At 48.0% G+C, this 16,910-nt stretch overlaps 1 protein-coding gene across 1 annotated transcript in view; it reads left to right on the top strand.

Annotated features, from left to right (window-relative positions):
* Positions 1-16,910, top strand: part of PRKDC (protein kinase, DNA-activated, catalytic subunit) — a 126,611-nt gene that overhangs the window by 32,662 nt on the left and 77,039 nt on the right. Inside the window, exons 27-35 of the mRNA XM_019973745.2 lie at positions 1,805-2,031; positions 7,337-7,431; positions 8,724-8,823; positions 9,892-10,025; positions 12,828-13,079; positions 14,698-14,921; positions 15,756-15,964; positions 16,153-16,285; positions 16,701-16,859. Coding sequence (XP_019829304.2) covers positions 1,805-2,031; positions 7,337-7,431; positions 8,724-8,823; positions 9,892-10,025; positions 12,828-13,079; positions 14,698-14,921; positions 15,756-15,964; positions 16,153-16,285; positions 16,701-16,859 — 1,533 coding nt within the window. The remainder of the gene's footprint in view (positions 1-1,804; positions 2,032-7,336; positions 7,432-8,723; positions 8,824-9,891; positions 10,026-12,827; positions 13,080-14,697; positions 14,922-15,755; positions 15,965-16,152; positions 16,286-16,700; positions 16,860-16,910) is intronic.

The following is a 16,910-nucleotide window of genomic DNA, read 5'->3' as shown; positions in this document are numbered from 1 at the left end:
GGAAAGGGTGAACAGGAATGTCCCTGGACTTTTATCAGAGTTGCAGTATCCTCTTGTTTTTAAAAACATGTCTCTGGTATAATAGTTAAAAGTAAAAGGAATTATTTGAGCTTGTCCCATTTTCTCCCGCATTCAGATTCAGTTCCTCAAAACCCCTAAAAATCTCAGCTCAGCGTTTACATACAAGTGTCCTGAGCTACTGGAGGTGGCATTGTTGGGCTGTGGTCTCTCGCTCACGGAGGCAGAAGGCAGTGGTCAGCTAAAGCCTTACTGTCTTTCCACACTTATTTTATTTTCATTTTCTGAACTTGTACAAATACATGTGATTTCTTTAAATGTCATATTAAGTGATTTTTACCTATTATATCAACCCATACTTTTATTTTCTCATATGCTGACTTTGAAGTCAAAATCCCCAGTTGAACTCATAGCACATTTGTCTAAACGAAAATCCTGTAGTTCTATGTTTTTGAAAACTGATTTCTTTGAATCTCTGTGTCACTCTCTGTTGAGTGAGTAGCGTCCTCACTTGGAGGACTGCCATCCGTCCCTGCTGGCCCAGGTCAGTCCTGGCGTCCTGTCAAGTGTGTCGTTACTCGCAGAGGCCCCCGACTAGAGGTCACGTGTGGGTGGTGGGCGTTAGTGAACACTTGTAGTTAGGATGGTGGCGTCAGTACAGCTGTGGTGTACTTCCAGCAGGGCCTGGTGGTGGAGCTGCCTGTGACAGATCCAGTTAATTCAGTTTCACTTGTGGATATTTCAAGCAGACGGATTTATTCTGCTGTTTCTAAAGTCGCTATCTTAGCTGATCACTGAAGGCAGTTTAAGTCAGGGTGAGAATGGAAATGTAATGTGAGCCGGTTGTGGAGGTGAGAGCTGGTTGTGGAGGTGAGAGCTGGTGCAGGCTCCAGCACCCACGTGTCTCTCCCGTCCGCGCCTCTGCCATTTCTGCTGTGTGTGACCATCACCTCCTTGACTCTGGTTGGGACTGTGATCAGAGATTTTGTGTATGGCAGGGAACCAGTTGTGTTAGAATCCTCTTATTTCATTTTCTGAGTACTTTCTCAAGTTAAACTTCTCCTTCGTGGATCGAAGAGGGAAACAAACACTCAAGTTTCCTAGGCAGTTTTTTCTAGGTGTTCAGAGACCATGGGCTTCGGTGGTGACTCAGCTGGTAAAGAATCTGCCTGCAACATGAGAGACCTGGGTTCAGTCCTTGGGTTGGGAAGATCCCCTGGAGAAGGGAATGGCTACCTACTCTGTTATTCTGGCCTGCAGAATTCCATGGACTGTATAGTCCATGGGGTCGCAAAGAGTCGGACACGACTGAGCAACTTTCACTTCTCTTTCAGAGACCATACCATTGTGGAGCATGCTCCGACAGAAAGTTATATTTTCAGAACCGCATCTGTCAGATTTTTCTTTGTGTAGCATTTCAGTTTCCTTGAGACTTGCAAGGTCTTTTCTTCATCCTCAATAGATAAGCATCCCAGGTGCTGTTACAGGTAGAATCAGCAGCAGAAGGTTTCAGGATGCAGCCATTGTGTTTATTCAGGGAACGAGAGACTGCTTTGTTGATATATAATTAAAGTATTCTCTCTCTTCTTACAAATGTTTCAGCTTCTTAGTCAGTGTAAAAGACAGTTTCATTTTGTCGAAGAAATTTGTTATTAGAGTCTAGATGCTTCCTGCGAAGCCCCTTGACTAGTGTCTATTTGTTCCTGAATTGAGCTCTAACTTCATTCCCATAATGTACTCCAGTTATGTTCAGGGTACTCAGCTGTCACTTTATGCTTTGTTTCAGGATGGAATTGTGGACCCTGTGGACAGCACTTTAAGAGATTTTTGTGGTCGGTGTATTCGGGAATTCCTCAAATGGTCCATTAAGCAGACAACGCCGCAGCAGCAGGAGAACAGTCCAGTAAACACCAAGTCACTCTTCAAGCGACTGTACAGCTTTGCACTTCACCCCAATGCTTTCAAAAGACTGGGAGCATCGCTTGCTTTTAATAATATCTACAGGGAGTTCAGGTGCGTGAGTTCCCTGTCTGGGGTACCGGGGCGGGGGAGCGGCACAGGGAGAGTAATACTATTTACAGGGAGTTCAGGAGTCCCATGCTTGGAAGAGTGTAAAGATTCTTACGTTTCCAGTAGTGATTTTGTGAAGTACTGTTTATGCATCCATGTAATCATGTATCAAGCACGTAGTGAAAACTTATATTCTGGACACTGTGCTGTTTTCTGGGGATTAAATAATGAATTAAAATGCTGTTTGCATTCAAGAAGAGGCTCAGAAAGTGTTGAGAACTACATTCACGCTTAATATACACAGTCTGGAAAGTGCAACAAAAGACGTCATAAGAGACTTGTGAAGCACGTAAAGGAGTCTGACACAGGGTGAGTAGGTTACACTGAGAGTGAGACTGGAGCCGTGTGGAAAGGCCCAGGCCCAGGTCAGAGAGACAGGCAGAGAGAAGAGATGGACGGGGGTCTGAGGAGACACATTTTCTCTTCCTTGCTGTGGGGGTTGAGGTGCTGATGCGAGTGAAGTGAGGCTGGCCCTGGGCCTCTCTGTAGAGCTAAGATCTGAAGGCCACAGCCAGGCCCGGAGTCATGGGAGCAGGGAACACGGTTGGACTTGTCCTGAAGCTCACCTGCCAGCAGCTGTGTGGGGAGTGGTCTGAGTGCCGGGACACCGGGGAAGAGGCTGTTTCATGGTCCGTGGAAAAGATAGTCCCTGACCTAAGGTCATGGCGATGCTGGCTTGTTCCTTCATCGAGCACTGGTTGCTAAGTTAGACTGCGTGTGCCAGGCTCCATGCCAGATGTGGGAGGTACAAAGATGCCGTGCTTCATGACGGTTGCATTTAAAAAAGCGAGGCAGGTGATAGTCACTTAGATAAAGGTAAAATTTGTAGCTGAAATCAGTGCTTTTAGTAGTAGTATAAGGGATTCCCTGGTGGCCCAATGGTTAGGACTCCATGCTTCCATTGCTGAGGGCTCAGGTTTGACCCCTGGTTGGGAAACCAAGGTCCCATGAGCTATGGTGTGCAGAGGAAAAAGAAGAAAAATTAAGTAGTGGTACATGATTACTAAAGGATCTTATAACAAATAATCAGACCTCATTTAGTCAGAAGAGCTTCTCTCAGGAAATGGCACTTGGATAATGACGAGGGAGCAGTTGTTAAAATAAGAGAGATGATGGGTGGATGGGGGAGGTAGGTGGGTGGTGAGTAGATAGATTGTAGATGGATGGATGGTAGATGGAGATATGACGGACGGGTGGACTGATGGATGTCTGTATCTGCATGTGGGGGCATGTTCACGTTTGTATGAGAATTGACTGGAGTTTGAAGTCATTGTTAATTTTTTAGTTGAGGTGGAGTTGATGTAAAATGTTAGGTGTACAGTGTGATTCAGTTTTTAAAGTTTATGCTTCATTTATAGTTACAATAAAATATTGGCTATATTCCTGTATTGTGCATTGCTTATCTGTGTTGTACATAGCATTGTGTGTCTTGAATTCCTCTACCCTGTTTTGCCCCTCCTCCTTCCCTCTGGTAGTCACTGGTTTGTTCTTTATATCTGAGAGTCTGTTTCTGTTTTGTTATGTATATACGTTTGTTTTATTTTTTAAAGTCCCCATATAAGTGATATTATGCGATATTTGTCTTTGATCTGCTTCCCTAAGCATAAAACTCTCCAGGTCCAGCCATACAGCTGTGAATAGCATTATTTCATTCTTTTTTATGCTGTGTAATAATAGTCCATTGTCTATATACGCATCTTGCTCATCCTTTTATCTGTCAGTGGAAACTTAGGCTGTCTCTGTCTTGGCTGTTGTGATTCGTGCTGCTGTGAGCATTGGGGTGCCTTTATCTTACCGAATTACAGTTTTCTCAGGTATATGCCCAGGAGCGGAGGTGCTGGGTGGCATGGTAGTTGTAGTTTTAATGTTTCGAGGAACCTCCGTGCTGTTTCCATGGTGGCTGCGCTAGTCTACATTCCCACCAGCAGTGCCCAAGGGCCCCCTTTTTCCACATCCTCAGCAGTACTCGTTATTTCTGGTCTTTTTGGTGATAGTTATCTGACAGGTGTGAGGTGATATGTCATTGTGGTTTTGATTGAATTTCCCAGATGCCTAATGATGTTGATCGTCTTTTCATGTTCCTGTTGGTCGTCTGTGTGTCTCCTTTGGTGAAGTGTCTGTTCAGGTCTTCTGCCTATTTTTAAAGGGGCTGCTTTTTGATCCTGAGGTGTCTGTGTATTTTGTATACTAATCCATATTTATCATATCACTTGCAGATGTTTTCTCCTGTTGCGTAGGTTGTCATTTTGTCTTGTTGATGGCTTCCTTTGCTGTGCAGAAGCTTAAGTTTAATTAGGCCCCATTTGTTTCTTTTTGCTTTTGTTTCCTTTGCTTTAGGAGACAGATCCAAGAAAATATTGCTACAATTTATGTCAACGAGTATTCTGCCTGTATTTTCTTCTGGGAGTTTTATGTTTTGCAGTCTTACATATGACTGCATATACAGTCACATATACAGTCTTTAAAGTCTGTTAAAGATCTTACATATAGGTATTTAATTCATTTTTTTTTAATATGTTGTTAGAGAATGAATGTTCTGATTTCATTTTTTGTATGTAGCTGTCCAGTTTGCCCAACAGCATTTATTGAAGACCCTGTCTTTTCTGCATGTTATATTCTTGCCTCTTTTATCATAGAGTGACTGACCATAACTGGATGGTTTTATTTCTGGGCTCTCTGCTGTGTTCTGTTTATCTATCCGTCTGTTTTTGTGCCAGTCTCAGACCATTCTGATTACAGTATAGTCTGAACTCAGAGAGTGTGATTCCTACAGCTCTGTTACTCTTTCTCAAGATTGTCTCAGCTATTTGGGGTCTTTTATATTTCCATACAAAATTTAAAATTATTTGTTCTAGTTCTGTGAAAAATGCCTTTGGTATTTTGACTTTTTTTTTTTTTTTTTTTAGCTTTTTAAGTTGTGAAACCTATCTGTACATAAGAATGTTTAAAACAGATGGCCACACCCCACGGTGTGTGGGATATTAGTTCTGCAGTCAGGGATCAGACCTGCACCTCTTGCAGTGGAACCTCGGATTCTGAACCACTGGACTACCAGGGAAGTCCACAGATGACATGATAGTTTGCATAGAGAACCCTAAAGACTCCACCAATAAAACTGTTAGAACTGATAAACTCAGTAAAGTTGCAGAATACAAAACCAGTACAGAAAAATCTGTTGCCTTTCTGTGTACTCATAACGAACAATCAGAAAGTAAAATTAAGAAAGCAGTCTCATTTACAGTTGTATCAAAAGGAATAAAATACCTCAGAATAAATTTAACCAAGGAGTGAAAGACCTGCACACTGACAACTGTAAGACACTGACGACAGAAACTGAAGAAGACGCCAGAGACAGGAGGCTGTTCTGTGCTCACGGATTGAAGTATTAATGTTGTTAAAATTTCCATACCTCCCATACAAGTCGCGAGATGCAGTGCTGTCTCTATCTAAACCCTGATGGCTGTTTGCACAGAAATAGGACCAGCGATCCTAATACGTGTGGGGAGCCACAAAGACCCGAATAGCTGAAGCAGTCCTGGAGGAGAGCCAGGCTGGAAGCATCCCCTGGGTCTCAAGACTCATCCAGCCCTTCTGTCCGCCCTGTCTGACTTGCCTCTGGCCCTGTGTGCTCCCCTCTCCCTGTCTGCGACTCTCCCCTCCCCTTCCGCTCCTCCCCTCCCTGTTCTGGTGAGACCTTGTTTCCTTTACCCTGTTGCTGTCTTCCTCGAATACCTGGGTTTGCTGGGCCGCATTCCAAGTGGCTCTGAGAGAAGATGCCGAGGGAGCTGGGTTGGGGGTGTTGTGTGTTGGACTATATGAGTACAGGCTTGGACACTTCCTTCCCGCATGCTCCAGGGCCGTTCTGGAAATCTTTCTTTGGGGAGCACAGTTTTAGAGATCATTTGTCTTGTCATTTCTCTTCTCACTACCTTAAATGGATTTGGTTTTTGTCTTACTGTCCTTTGTTTAAGATAAAACTACTGTAGTCACCCTGGCCCTCTGAGATTGACTCCAGCTCTGGAGTTTGACCACACGATGCTTTTCAGGGGAATCTCTTCTTCCCGCTCTGACACCCATGTTCCATCCTGCCTCACGCCTTTGCCCACAGCCTGTATTTTCAGTGTCAAATCTGGGTGTGTGACAGGCTGTGCATGTGGAAGATGAGGAGCCTGTGGAAACATAAGAGGCTTCTGGGATCCCCTTCTGGGATTCAAATTGAAAAAAAAAAATTAGGGTAATATTCCTGCCAAACCAGACAGCAATGTGCAGTCTTGTCCTGATGCCCCCTTCCTCTAGCCCCGCTGGTCCCTACTCTGGCCCTCACTCTGGTCCTTCACTCTGGTCCTCACTCTTGACCTCACTCTCGTCCTCACTGTGGTCTTCACTCTCGTCCTCACTCTGGTCCCTCACTCTGGTCCTCACTCTTGACCTCACTCTCGTCCTCACTGTGGTCTTCACTCTCATCCTCACTCTGGTCCCTCACTCTGGTCCTCACTCTTGACCTCACTCTGGTCCTCATTTCTGGTCTTCAATCTCATCCTCACTCTGGTCCTCACTCTTGACCTTACTCTCGTCCTCACTCTGGTTCTTCACCCTGGTCCTCACTGTGGTTCCGGGAAAACACCCCTTCCCAGAGAGGGGAGCGGTGCCTGTGTACTTGGTCACAAGCTGGAACACCCATGAGACTGCGAGCCTCTGCCTGGCAGTGTGTACACAATCACTCCCTGTCCTGTGTCAGAGGAACAGATTTTCCAGGGGCAGGCTGACCTGTGCCCAGGCCCCCCGGAAGTCAGCTGTTAGTGGATCTTCCAGAGATGGTAGTGGTCCGTGTAACTGTTACATGTGGTGGGTATGCCTGTGAAAGGCCCAGAGTTGACTTGTTTTGGGCTGGGTAGAGAGCTTTTGAAGTTGCTTTAAAAGGATGAATGTAGGACCGGATCTTCTTTTCTGCTACATGTAATGTTGCAGAGGTGCGTGGATTGTGGTCAGAACAGTGGTTCAAGGTCCTGTGCTGTGAGCAGGTCCACAGGTGGAGGAGGGTGCTTGTCATGAAAGGCCATGTCTCTTGGGTCTGTTCTTGGCCAAGTTTTCTTCTTTGAGATGTTTTAGGTTGTTTTCTGTTTTAAAGTATTTGAGCCGTTTCTAAAGACAGATTCAGTTCAAGTGTGTTCTGTCTGGCAGCACTGCTGTGTCCCTGTGTCGTGGCTGTTTTCCGATTCTCAGATGACACTCATGTTCTCTGTTGCAGAGAGGAGGAGGCTCTGGTGGAACAGTTTGTGTTTGAAGCCCTGGTCACGTACATGGAAAGCCTGGCCTTAGCGCACACAGACGAGCGGTCTTTGGGTAGGTCCATTCGGGCTTTCTGTGCACGCTGGCCTGCACAGCTCGCCAGCTTGTCCACGCGGGGTGGGGCCAAGGCCACTCCCTTGTGAGGCGCTGTCTTCTTTCGTCTCCTGTTTAGGGTGATGAGTGAAGCAAGGACGGGCCCCTCACAGCCTCTAACCCAGTTTATACAAGAGGTGTCTGTATCCCTACCACTAAGACTCACCATGTCCCCCTGGTGGCCACTCAGGTTGACCCTGGTCATGCGGGGTCCTGCCCAGGGCTGGCGGGCCAGTTTTACGGTGAAGCCCCAGTGAAGCCAGTCAGCTGCCGTGGTGACTCAGCTGGTGGAAACTCACAGCTGGTGCAGGGCAGACAGTGGACCTGATAGGCTCAGAGAGGAGGACAGTGTCTCTGAACTCACTAACTGTGGTCTACAAGGTAGGAAATAGCTTTCCCAACAAGACTGTGATAAAGCTGTTGTGACAATAATGAAGAAAGTTTTAAAATACTGGGCCAGACATAGGCTACATTCTGTCCGGAGCTGTCAGAATCATCCTCAGTTTTCTAAGACTTCTTGGCGATCCCCTACTCGGTCTGCCTGGAGTCTGGCCCAGGGTTCTGACGTGGCTCTCAAGTGTGGAGACCCCCGCCCTCACCAGGGAGGTGCCTGTTATTAACAGACACATGGAGCCCTGTTGTCCTCCATGTTGATAGCCCTACTAATGAGTAAAAGCATCTAAACTTCAGTCCTGCCAGCATTACATTAAAATTGCTTCATCTTGACATCATATACAGGTGACTTTTCTCAACAGGAGAAATTTGACTCTTAAAAATCACTGTCAGGTAAAAAGTGTAGAGAGAAAATGCTTTCTTGGTAACAGGTGAGGGAGGCCTCTTTCCTAACCACCCTAGATGTCTGTGGATGATTTCACCGTTTTACTTCTGTTCTCCTGCAGTGCTGTATTATCAACTATAACAGAGTTTAACCTAAAGCAGAGAAGGAGGGTCAGGGAGCTCCCCCGAGATGACAGCCTGCAGTGGGGGTGCGTGGCTCTGGCCAGCTTGGTGGGTCCTGCGTCCCACCTGAAACTGAGGCTGCCTCTGGCTGGCGGGGCTGTGGTGTTGGTCTGTGTGAGTGCGCACCATGCTGACCTGCGTTTCTTGAACACGGGTTTTGGTTGTGGACGTGCAGTGTTGTATTTTATAAAATCACCTGTTTGATTACAAAGCTCGGCCAGTAAGCCTAGTACTGCTGTGTTGATGACTGTCAGCTGTGAATCTCCGTGGCGATGTCTGTGTGTTGAGAGCAGGTACGGTTCAGCAGTGCTGCGATGCTGTCGACCACCTGGGGCGCATCATCGAGAAGAAGCACGTTTCCTTAAACAAAGCTAAAAAGCGACGCTGTCCCCGGTAGGTGATGTTGCTTCCTTTCTCTTTCTTTTTTTTCCCCCCAACATAAAACCAATTCTCAGTCAACACATGGGAATCTGGGAGGAGTCAGTTTTGCAAAGTCATTTAAAAGCTGTATGTTTAAAAGTGCTTCATTTAAGGTGTAATCTTGGTTGGGGTGGTAGATGCATTTTTAGAGTCGTTGTTGGAGCTGAGATATGTTTGCACTAAATACAGCTCTGATGTGGAATTGCTTGACATGCTATGGAGTAGGTTTGGAATGCAAGAACCAAAATACTAGAACAGTAGGATTTTGAGAGACATGAAGTTACAGGATTTTGAAATGAAGTCCTTCAAAACCAAGGCTGGCTCATCGCCCAGTGGTTTCCTGTCTTTACTCCCATTTCCATTCTGCTGGGTCCCATTCTCAGACGGGGTCAGGGTGTGCCATGTCCCCTCTCCCCTGGGTCTGTGCAGGGGCCTGAGGAGCCCTGGCATATGCTAACACTCTGCAGAGGCATAGCCTGTGGACTGGACATTGATTCTTACTCTGTGGTTTTAAAATCGATTCTCCCCGACCCTAGGCGTGGCATCCCTCCAGGTTGCTATGCTCACTCTTGAGCAGCAGGATTACTTTGAGGTCTGGTGACAGCGTGGGTCACTGGGCCCTGCCCTGGAATTGGCCTTTGTAGGTTTACAGGGGGCTGAGAATTTGCCTTTCTGCCGAGTTTACAGATGACACTGATGAAGCTGGTCCAGGGAGCACAACTTGAGAAGCTCTGCTTCGGATCCTTGACCCCTTTTGTTTTAAACTGCACTTAACAGAAAACATGAAAATATGTGGTGCTGTTCTTTTAGAAATGCTTTTTAATTTTTCCCTCAATTAAAAAAAAAGGCAATGAGCATTTAGGATCTATTTCACCTGTGACATTTTGATTGTATTCCAATGATAATACATTAAAAATAAATCAAATACCTTTTAATGAGTTTTCCACATGTATTAAGGAAGCAAAATTAAATTTATGGTTTATGGTTGGCTAAATGCTGAATGTTGGGGCAAATACTGAATGCAGTGTGTTCTCCATACAGAGGCTTCCCACCTATGGCGTCCTTGTGCCTGTCGGACGTGGTCCAGTGGCTTTTCACCAACTGCGGGAGGCCCCAGACGGAATGTCGACACAAGTCCATAGAACTCTTCTATAAGCTTGTTCCTTTGCTGCCAGGTATGGCGATCATTGTGCCCTATAAGTGTCTTTTACCAGTAGTCTAGAGATGTACTTATATAAAATGTGATCTTTCCATTTAGACTAATGTAACATGCCTCTAACAAACAAAAAGTAAGTTATGTTCAATAGTCATTTCAGGTCATTTGTATGACAGCTGATAATTTATGGCTACAGAGTTCTCAAAGATTTGAGAACTTTAGAAGGAAAAATCCTGTTTTGATGTTAGATGAAACAGAGGAAGTAAATTTAGGATTTCTTAGTATCTTTTTTTTTCTTCTACAACATTTTTGATTTTCTATTCCACTTAAAAGAAGGAAGAGTTGGATGACCATGGTAGTTGTTAACGTGATATTCAATTAAAATTTAGAAATCTTATTAACGGTTAATGAAGAAATGTAGTTGTTTTATTTTGACATGTAAATTAATAAGGGATTCCGGACTCCCAAGTCTGGATGCTGTCAGATCTCTGTGACATTAAAGGAAAGCAGTGGACCTGTGCTTTTTAGTAGTCACTGTGCTGGATCTCTAAACTGTGCTTAGAGACGTGAGATCATGTCTCAGTGTCTCAGGAGTGAGCGTCTTGTCTCTCCAGTTAGTCCGTCCCCAGGTTTGGTGGCTGGGGCGTGGGGATGCTGGGCTTCACGTGCACCGGGCACGAGTCCGGAACCAAGTGGTGCTGTGCCACGTGCATCCGGGTGCGGCGGCGCCCTGCACCATGGCTCCTCAGCCTGTTTAGCAGGTGGCGTGGAGGACCACTGTGGGGGACAAGAGGCGAGATGCCTTCCTGTCATTCTGGGAGTTAGAAGGATTGTGCATTTTGTTATACTGTGGAATATAGTACAAGTCGCTTAGTCGTGCCCCACTCTTTGTGACCCCATGGGCTGTAGGCTCCTATGTCCATGGGATTTTCCAGGCAAGAATACTGGAGTGGGTTGCCATTTCCTTCTCCAGGGTACTATGAAATACGTGATGTTAAATACTATATAATTTACATACTATATATCATGATTGTATTCATGCTGTATATTTACATATACTATGTAAACATATAGTATGTATTTATCCACTGTACTATAATTTAACATATGTGATAGAGATGTATGTTTGTGCTTTTAATTTTTAGGGAATTCTTTAAAAAGCATTAGTATTTTATATATGCTTTTAGTCAGCAAAGTTTGTTTCACATGTTTCCATTCTCACAAGGAAGTCAGTGCAGAGTGGATGGACGGGGTGGAGGGCGGAGCAGAGGTGGGACTGCTTCCTGCAGGCCCCATGCCTGCAGCTGGCATTGGCGCGGCCGCTCTTCCTCCCAGCTGCCTGCTGCAGGCCCTCCTCCCAGCTGCCTGCTGCAGGCCCTCCTCCCAGCTGCCTGCTGCAGGCCCTCCTCCCAGCTGCCTGCTGCAGGCCCTCCTATACTTTGGTGAAATATCAGGGCTCTACCTCTCAGAATGATCTGTGTTGAGCACCGGACGCTGGGTTCGCCATCTGACTCGTCCTCCTGTGTCCTCTAGGGGGCCTCTGCCCACTTCAGGGATATTTAAGGTCCTGCGTCCTGCAGAGGTGCCCTGTGCACCAGGGCCAGGCGCGTGGACACCCAGATGCATGGGACGTGATGAACAGTGCAGGTTTGTTCCCCACCAGGGGATGGTGGTGGAAAGGCCCCGCCTCACGGGGAGTGGGAGCGAGAGACAACCTCCCCACCCTCCCCGACTCATCTTGTTTCCCTCTAGGCCTTTCTTCCTGGGCCCTTCATTTCTGCATGTTCTCCACCGCCACTCTCAGCTAGCACTTGATGTAGAATTTACATATCTTCTTATTCTTTACTCACTGTTACAGTTTTCTTTGTCTCTTAGTGAAAATAATGAACTGGTAATTTTTCTTTCTAAAACTCTGAAAACATGGTTCTAATCTTTTCTTACGTGGCTTGTGATACGTATTTTCTGAGACAATAAAAAAACATTCCTTCTTTTGCATCAGAAATACCTTACTGTTTCAGTTTCTAACTTCATTAGAATGACTTGACGTGTTTAAAGGCACTGATTTCAGAGCCTACAAAATACGCTTTAACATTCTTTGTTTAATTTAGAAAATAATTAATATCTATTAGAAAAATATCTTTTAAAAAGGAGATCATTTAATTCTCTTATTTAATGAACACTGGACTTTGCCACGTGGTAGATGCTCTTCCGAGCACTGTTTCAGATATTAGCTGCTTTGGTTCACGTAATCTTGGCGACAGCCCCGGAGGCGGATGTTGTGTGAGTCACTGGACAAGGACACAGGCCAGGGGGCCGCTCCCCATGGCGCCGGCTGGCCAGGCAGGACCTTCAGAGGGCCTCACTACTCCTGTGCTTGTTCCTGCGAAAAAGCAATAATGGTTCTCAAGATAGAGGGCAGGAGGAAGAGTCTGAAGTTTATAGATAGTGAAAAGGTATCCAGTTAGGTTGCTAATGGTTAAAGACACTGAGGAGAATGACTTCTGGTGAAATTACCTTCTTGTCTGTGGGCACAGGGAGTGAGCTGTGAGTGCCACAGTTAGAAAAACACTATCCTGGATCATTTTGGAATTTCATTGCATTGGTAGGTTTGTTTGTGTGAGTCTTTTATGGGGGGCTGTATTTGAAATATTGTGATATTGCCCGTTTTGTTATGGTCTGATGACATTTTAACCTACCAGACCTTTTTTTGTTCTTTATTGGTAGGAGAAGCTATTTTTTATTTTCGTATAGCGATTACCAAATGATTTTAATCACCCGAGAGTGACTGATGTGTGTGTTTGAATCCTGTTTCTCTTTTAAGGCAACAGGTCCCCTTCCTCATGGCTGAGAGACCTGGTCCAGAAGGAAGGCGTCCCCTTCCTCGTGAGCACCTTCGAGGGCGGAGGAGCCCGGGACCGGCCGGCCGGCCTGCTGGCCCAGCCCACCCTCCGCCACCTGCAGGGCCCTTTCAGCCTGCGCGCCGCCCTGCAGTGGATGGATGCACTGCTGGCTGCGCTGGAGTGCTACAACACCTTCCTGGATGCGGGCACCCTCAGCGCCGCCGAGGTCCTGGGTGGGTAGAGCCTGTCGGCTCAGCTCCACGGCTCTGCCCGGAGCCAGGCTGGGGAAGAGATGGGGCATGTGACTGGACGGGATCATGGGTGTCATTCTCGGCTCTGCCTGCTCCCTGCGCTCACAGTCAGGGTGCGAGGCCCCCTGTCTCACCGCCCTGGGATCCACACCACTCTCTCGCCCTGCTCCCTGGTTTTCCACCCCCGTGCCCCCTCATCTTCTGAGCTCCTGGGGGGGTGTCTGTAGTTTTCTTAGCTCTTCCTGTTCCTGGAGCATTTCTGTTCTAGGCAGTAGTGACGGCGCTTGCGGAGGACAGCGGGCGGTGGGATGTGTGTGCTGAGCGGGCCCTGTCCCCTGGGGACCTGCATGGCCCACGTGGGCAGGTGCCACTCTGGGAGGGGAGTCCCTAGGGAGGAGTGCGTGCAGCTGGCCGGTGGCTGCCAAGTGCGCTCTGCTGTGAGGCTCAGAGCAGCTGCATTTAGTGTCTGGGATTTCTCCGGGGTCCTCGCTTGCGTGGGCCTAACTGCAGACTTTCCCACAGAACAGGTTGGGCTGTTCAAATGATTGAACTGGGGGCATCTGCTCCAGCTGTGGTGACAGCTGACTGAGGGGACTGGGTCCTCCCCCAGTCCTGTCAGAGGTGACAGGGTTAGAAGGACTCAGGTGGTCCCTGGTCTGCTGCACTCAGGGCAACTCAGGTTTGAGAATGTGACTCTGACCAAATGTACTCTCAGTTACTTGAATACATAATGACCTGTCCAAAATTACTCAAGTGACCCGTCAGGTGGCAATTTGATTAACTTTCCTTAAATCTAATGACACAGAGAACTGGACACCCCACCCGAGAGGGTCTCACCCAGCCTCCACCTTTGCTCATCTCTCGACTTAGGCACCACTGGGGTCACTTGTCCCCGTCTTTATGCCCAGATGGTGAGCTGCACTCCGATTGCAGAGTGGAGAGCTTATGTCTGTCCTTCTGTGGCAGACGGGGTGGGCCAGGGGAGTGTATCTCAGACTCATGAGTTTTGTGGGAAACCCATCTGGGAGTTGGCCTGAAATTGACTCCATGAAACAGCCAGTCAGAGCCCCCTGTTTAAGGCCAGGATGTGTCTCCCCCGCTGCCCCTTTGGGGAACATTTATGTGGTTTCTTCTTATTTTAAATTGAAAACATTGCTAGAATGAACATCCTCAAAGCGCATGTTTGCAGTTCCACTGTTATTTCATGAAGATAAAATCTCAGTTCTGGATCAAAGGATATGAACTTTTAAACCTTTGATAGAAATTGGTGTGCACGTTATTTTAAAGCTTTTAGTATGATTGAGCAAATAGCCCTTCAAAAAGTTTGTGTGAATTTATGGTCCCGTGGGTAGTGTTTGAGAAGCAGGATCTAACCCTGCATAGGTGTGTTCTTACTGTGTGGGTCTACAGCTGAATTCTAGGTGGGTTGTGTTTTGAAATGAGAAGAAATAACTGCCCGTTTTATTCAGCTTTTATTGAACCTTTAAAAATTTGACTGAAAGTATATATATCACGCCCATACTTAAAGAAGGAATTTTACATTAATCTTAGTGATTTTTGAAGGAGGTGTATGCTGATATTTTACTATAACTTTTTCTAGGTGCTGAAACGCAGTCTTCGCTTTGGGAAGCAGTGGCTTTCTTCTTAGAGAGCATCGCCCTGCACGACATCGCGGCAGCACAAAAGTGCTTTGGCGTGGGGACCACGGGTGACAGGCCCAGCCCGCAGGAGGGCGACAGGTACAGCTACAGCAAGTGCACGGTGGTCGTCCGGGTCCTGGAGTTCTCCACGACGCTGCTGGGCACCTGCCCCGACGGCTGGAAGGTGGGCCTGCCCTCCCACCGGCTCTGCTTTCCCAGAGCTGTCCCTGTGTGGGAACAGTCTGTTCTTGAAAATACCGGACTTCAGGTTCTCACGTGGGAACAGAAGACAATTTTCTAAATGTCTTATTGGCTCTTGGGTTTTATGCTGTGACCGAGTACCTGCCTGAGGAAATGCACATCAGCCAAAGTTTGTAAATGTGTCTGTTTGGCCGAGGCCCACAGCCCACCCATTGGCATCTACTGTGTGCCTACTGTGCACCTGGCCTGCCCCTCCCAGGGCTGGGGGCCCAGGCTGCCCCATGAGGGTGCCATGGGAGCACCTCCAGGCCCACCTTTCCCAGGACTGGGGGCCTGAGCTGCCCCATGAGGATGCCATGGGGGCACCTCCAGGCCCACCTCTCCCAGGGCTGGGGGCCCAGGCTGCCCCATGAGGGTTTCACGGGGGCACTTCCAGATCCTACTCTCTGGTGGCTGAGGGCTCAGACCACCCCATAAGGGTGTCATGGGGGGCACCTTCAGGCCCGCCTCTCCCAGGGCTGGGGGCCCAGGCCTCCCTGTGAGAGTGTCATGGGGGGCACCTCCAGGCCCGCCTCTCCTGGGGCTGAGGGCTCAGACGACCCCATAAGGGTGTCATGAGGGCACCTCCAGATCTGCCTCTACCAGGACTAGGGGCCCAGGCCTCCCTGTGAGAGTGTCATGGGGGCACCTCCAGGCCTGCCTCTCCCGGGGCAAAGATGGAGAGCGGGTGCCAGCCCTTCCCCAAGGCAGACGGACTCCCATGTGCCTGGCCGTCCAGGGCACTGGGAGTCCCACTGCTGCCATTACGTCTGTCCAGCTCCTTGGGAAAGACTCGTGCAGCGCAGACCTCATGAGGCTCCTGGTGAGGACATTGTGTGCACCCTCAAGTGTGGGCTTCAACGTTGGAGATGTGCGGGTGATGGAGCAGCTCCCTGACGTGTGTGTGGCCCTGCTGAGGGCCCTGAAGACGTCTCCACACCAGGACATGCTGGAGGCCCGCCTCCGGGAAGAGGTCACGGCAGAAAGGTGGGGCTCCGGATGGGCTCAGCACGGGGGCGGCGTCAGCCAGGGCCTGCTCGGCCCCAGGACAGCGGCCATGGCTGGGGCCCTGCAAGCTTGTAAATGCATTCCAGCAGGACTCATGATTGTCAGAGTCTTTACAGTAAGGAGGCCAGCACTCACCTGGTTTTTCTTTGTTTTCCTTGCCTGGCCAGCATTGGGGAGCTGTGTGCTGTTGACCTGTATGGCCCGGACGCTCACATGAAGAGGGCCAGACTGGCTTCTCTCGTGTTGGCTTGTAAGCAGCTGCACAAGGCTGGCTTTCTGCATGTCATAATGCCGTCTCAGGTAACTGTGCTGCGTTGTTTTACATTTGTCTTAGCTTATTATGCCAGTTAGTCTATTTGTGTGTAGTCTTTTTTAAGACATTGTTATGTACAGAGCTTGCTGAGATGGGAATTAGAGAAATACTTGATCCAGACACGTCAGTGTTGCCTGCAACAGTGAATGCTAAAGGTCGTGAATGTAAACTGGAAATCCAGTGAAGGACTTGTGAATGTTTTCAGCAGCCTTCTGAGACCTTTAGGCACTAACTGCTGTCCTCCCTTTGTGGCAGGAAGCAGAGGTGAGTGAAGTTGCCCCTGAGAGTCGGAAGGCAGTGGTCAGTGTTAGTGAACGTGGCTTTTTATGAATGAAAGCGGTGAGGTTGTGTTTTCCTCTCAAATGTCTCATTGCTGGGTATCTCAGTGTTGCTTCACTTCAGTCTGCAGATGAGCAGCATTCTCTCGGCATGAAGCTTCTTTCCTTGGTTTATAAAAGCATTGCCCCTGGACATGAGGGGCTGAGTCTGTCCTCCCTGGACCCCAGCTGCCGGCGGTTCGCACGTGAGCTTCTGGAGCTGGCCTTTGCGTGCGGAGGACTGGTAGGAGACGCGCCCGCGTGCTCATGTGCCTTCTGGTGACCTTGGGCAGCG

This window comes from Bos indicus, chromosome 14, assembly GCF_029378745.1.
Source record: "Bos indicus isolate NIAB-ARS_2022 breed Sahiwal x Tharparkar chromosome 14, NIAB-ARS_B.indTharparkar_mat_pri_1.0, whole genome shotgun sequence".
NCBI classification, from domain to species: Eukaryota; Metazoa; Chordata; class Mammalia; order Artiodactyla; family Bovidae; genus Bos; species Bos indicus.
This window is presented reverse-complemented; position numbering and strand designations above follow the sequence as displayed.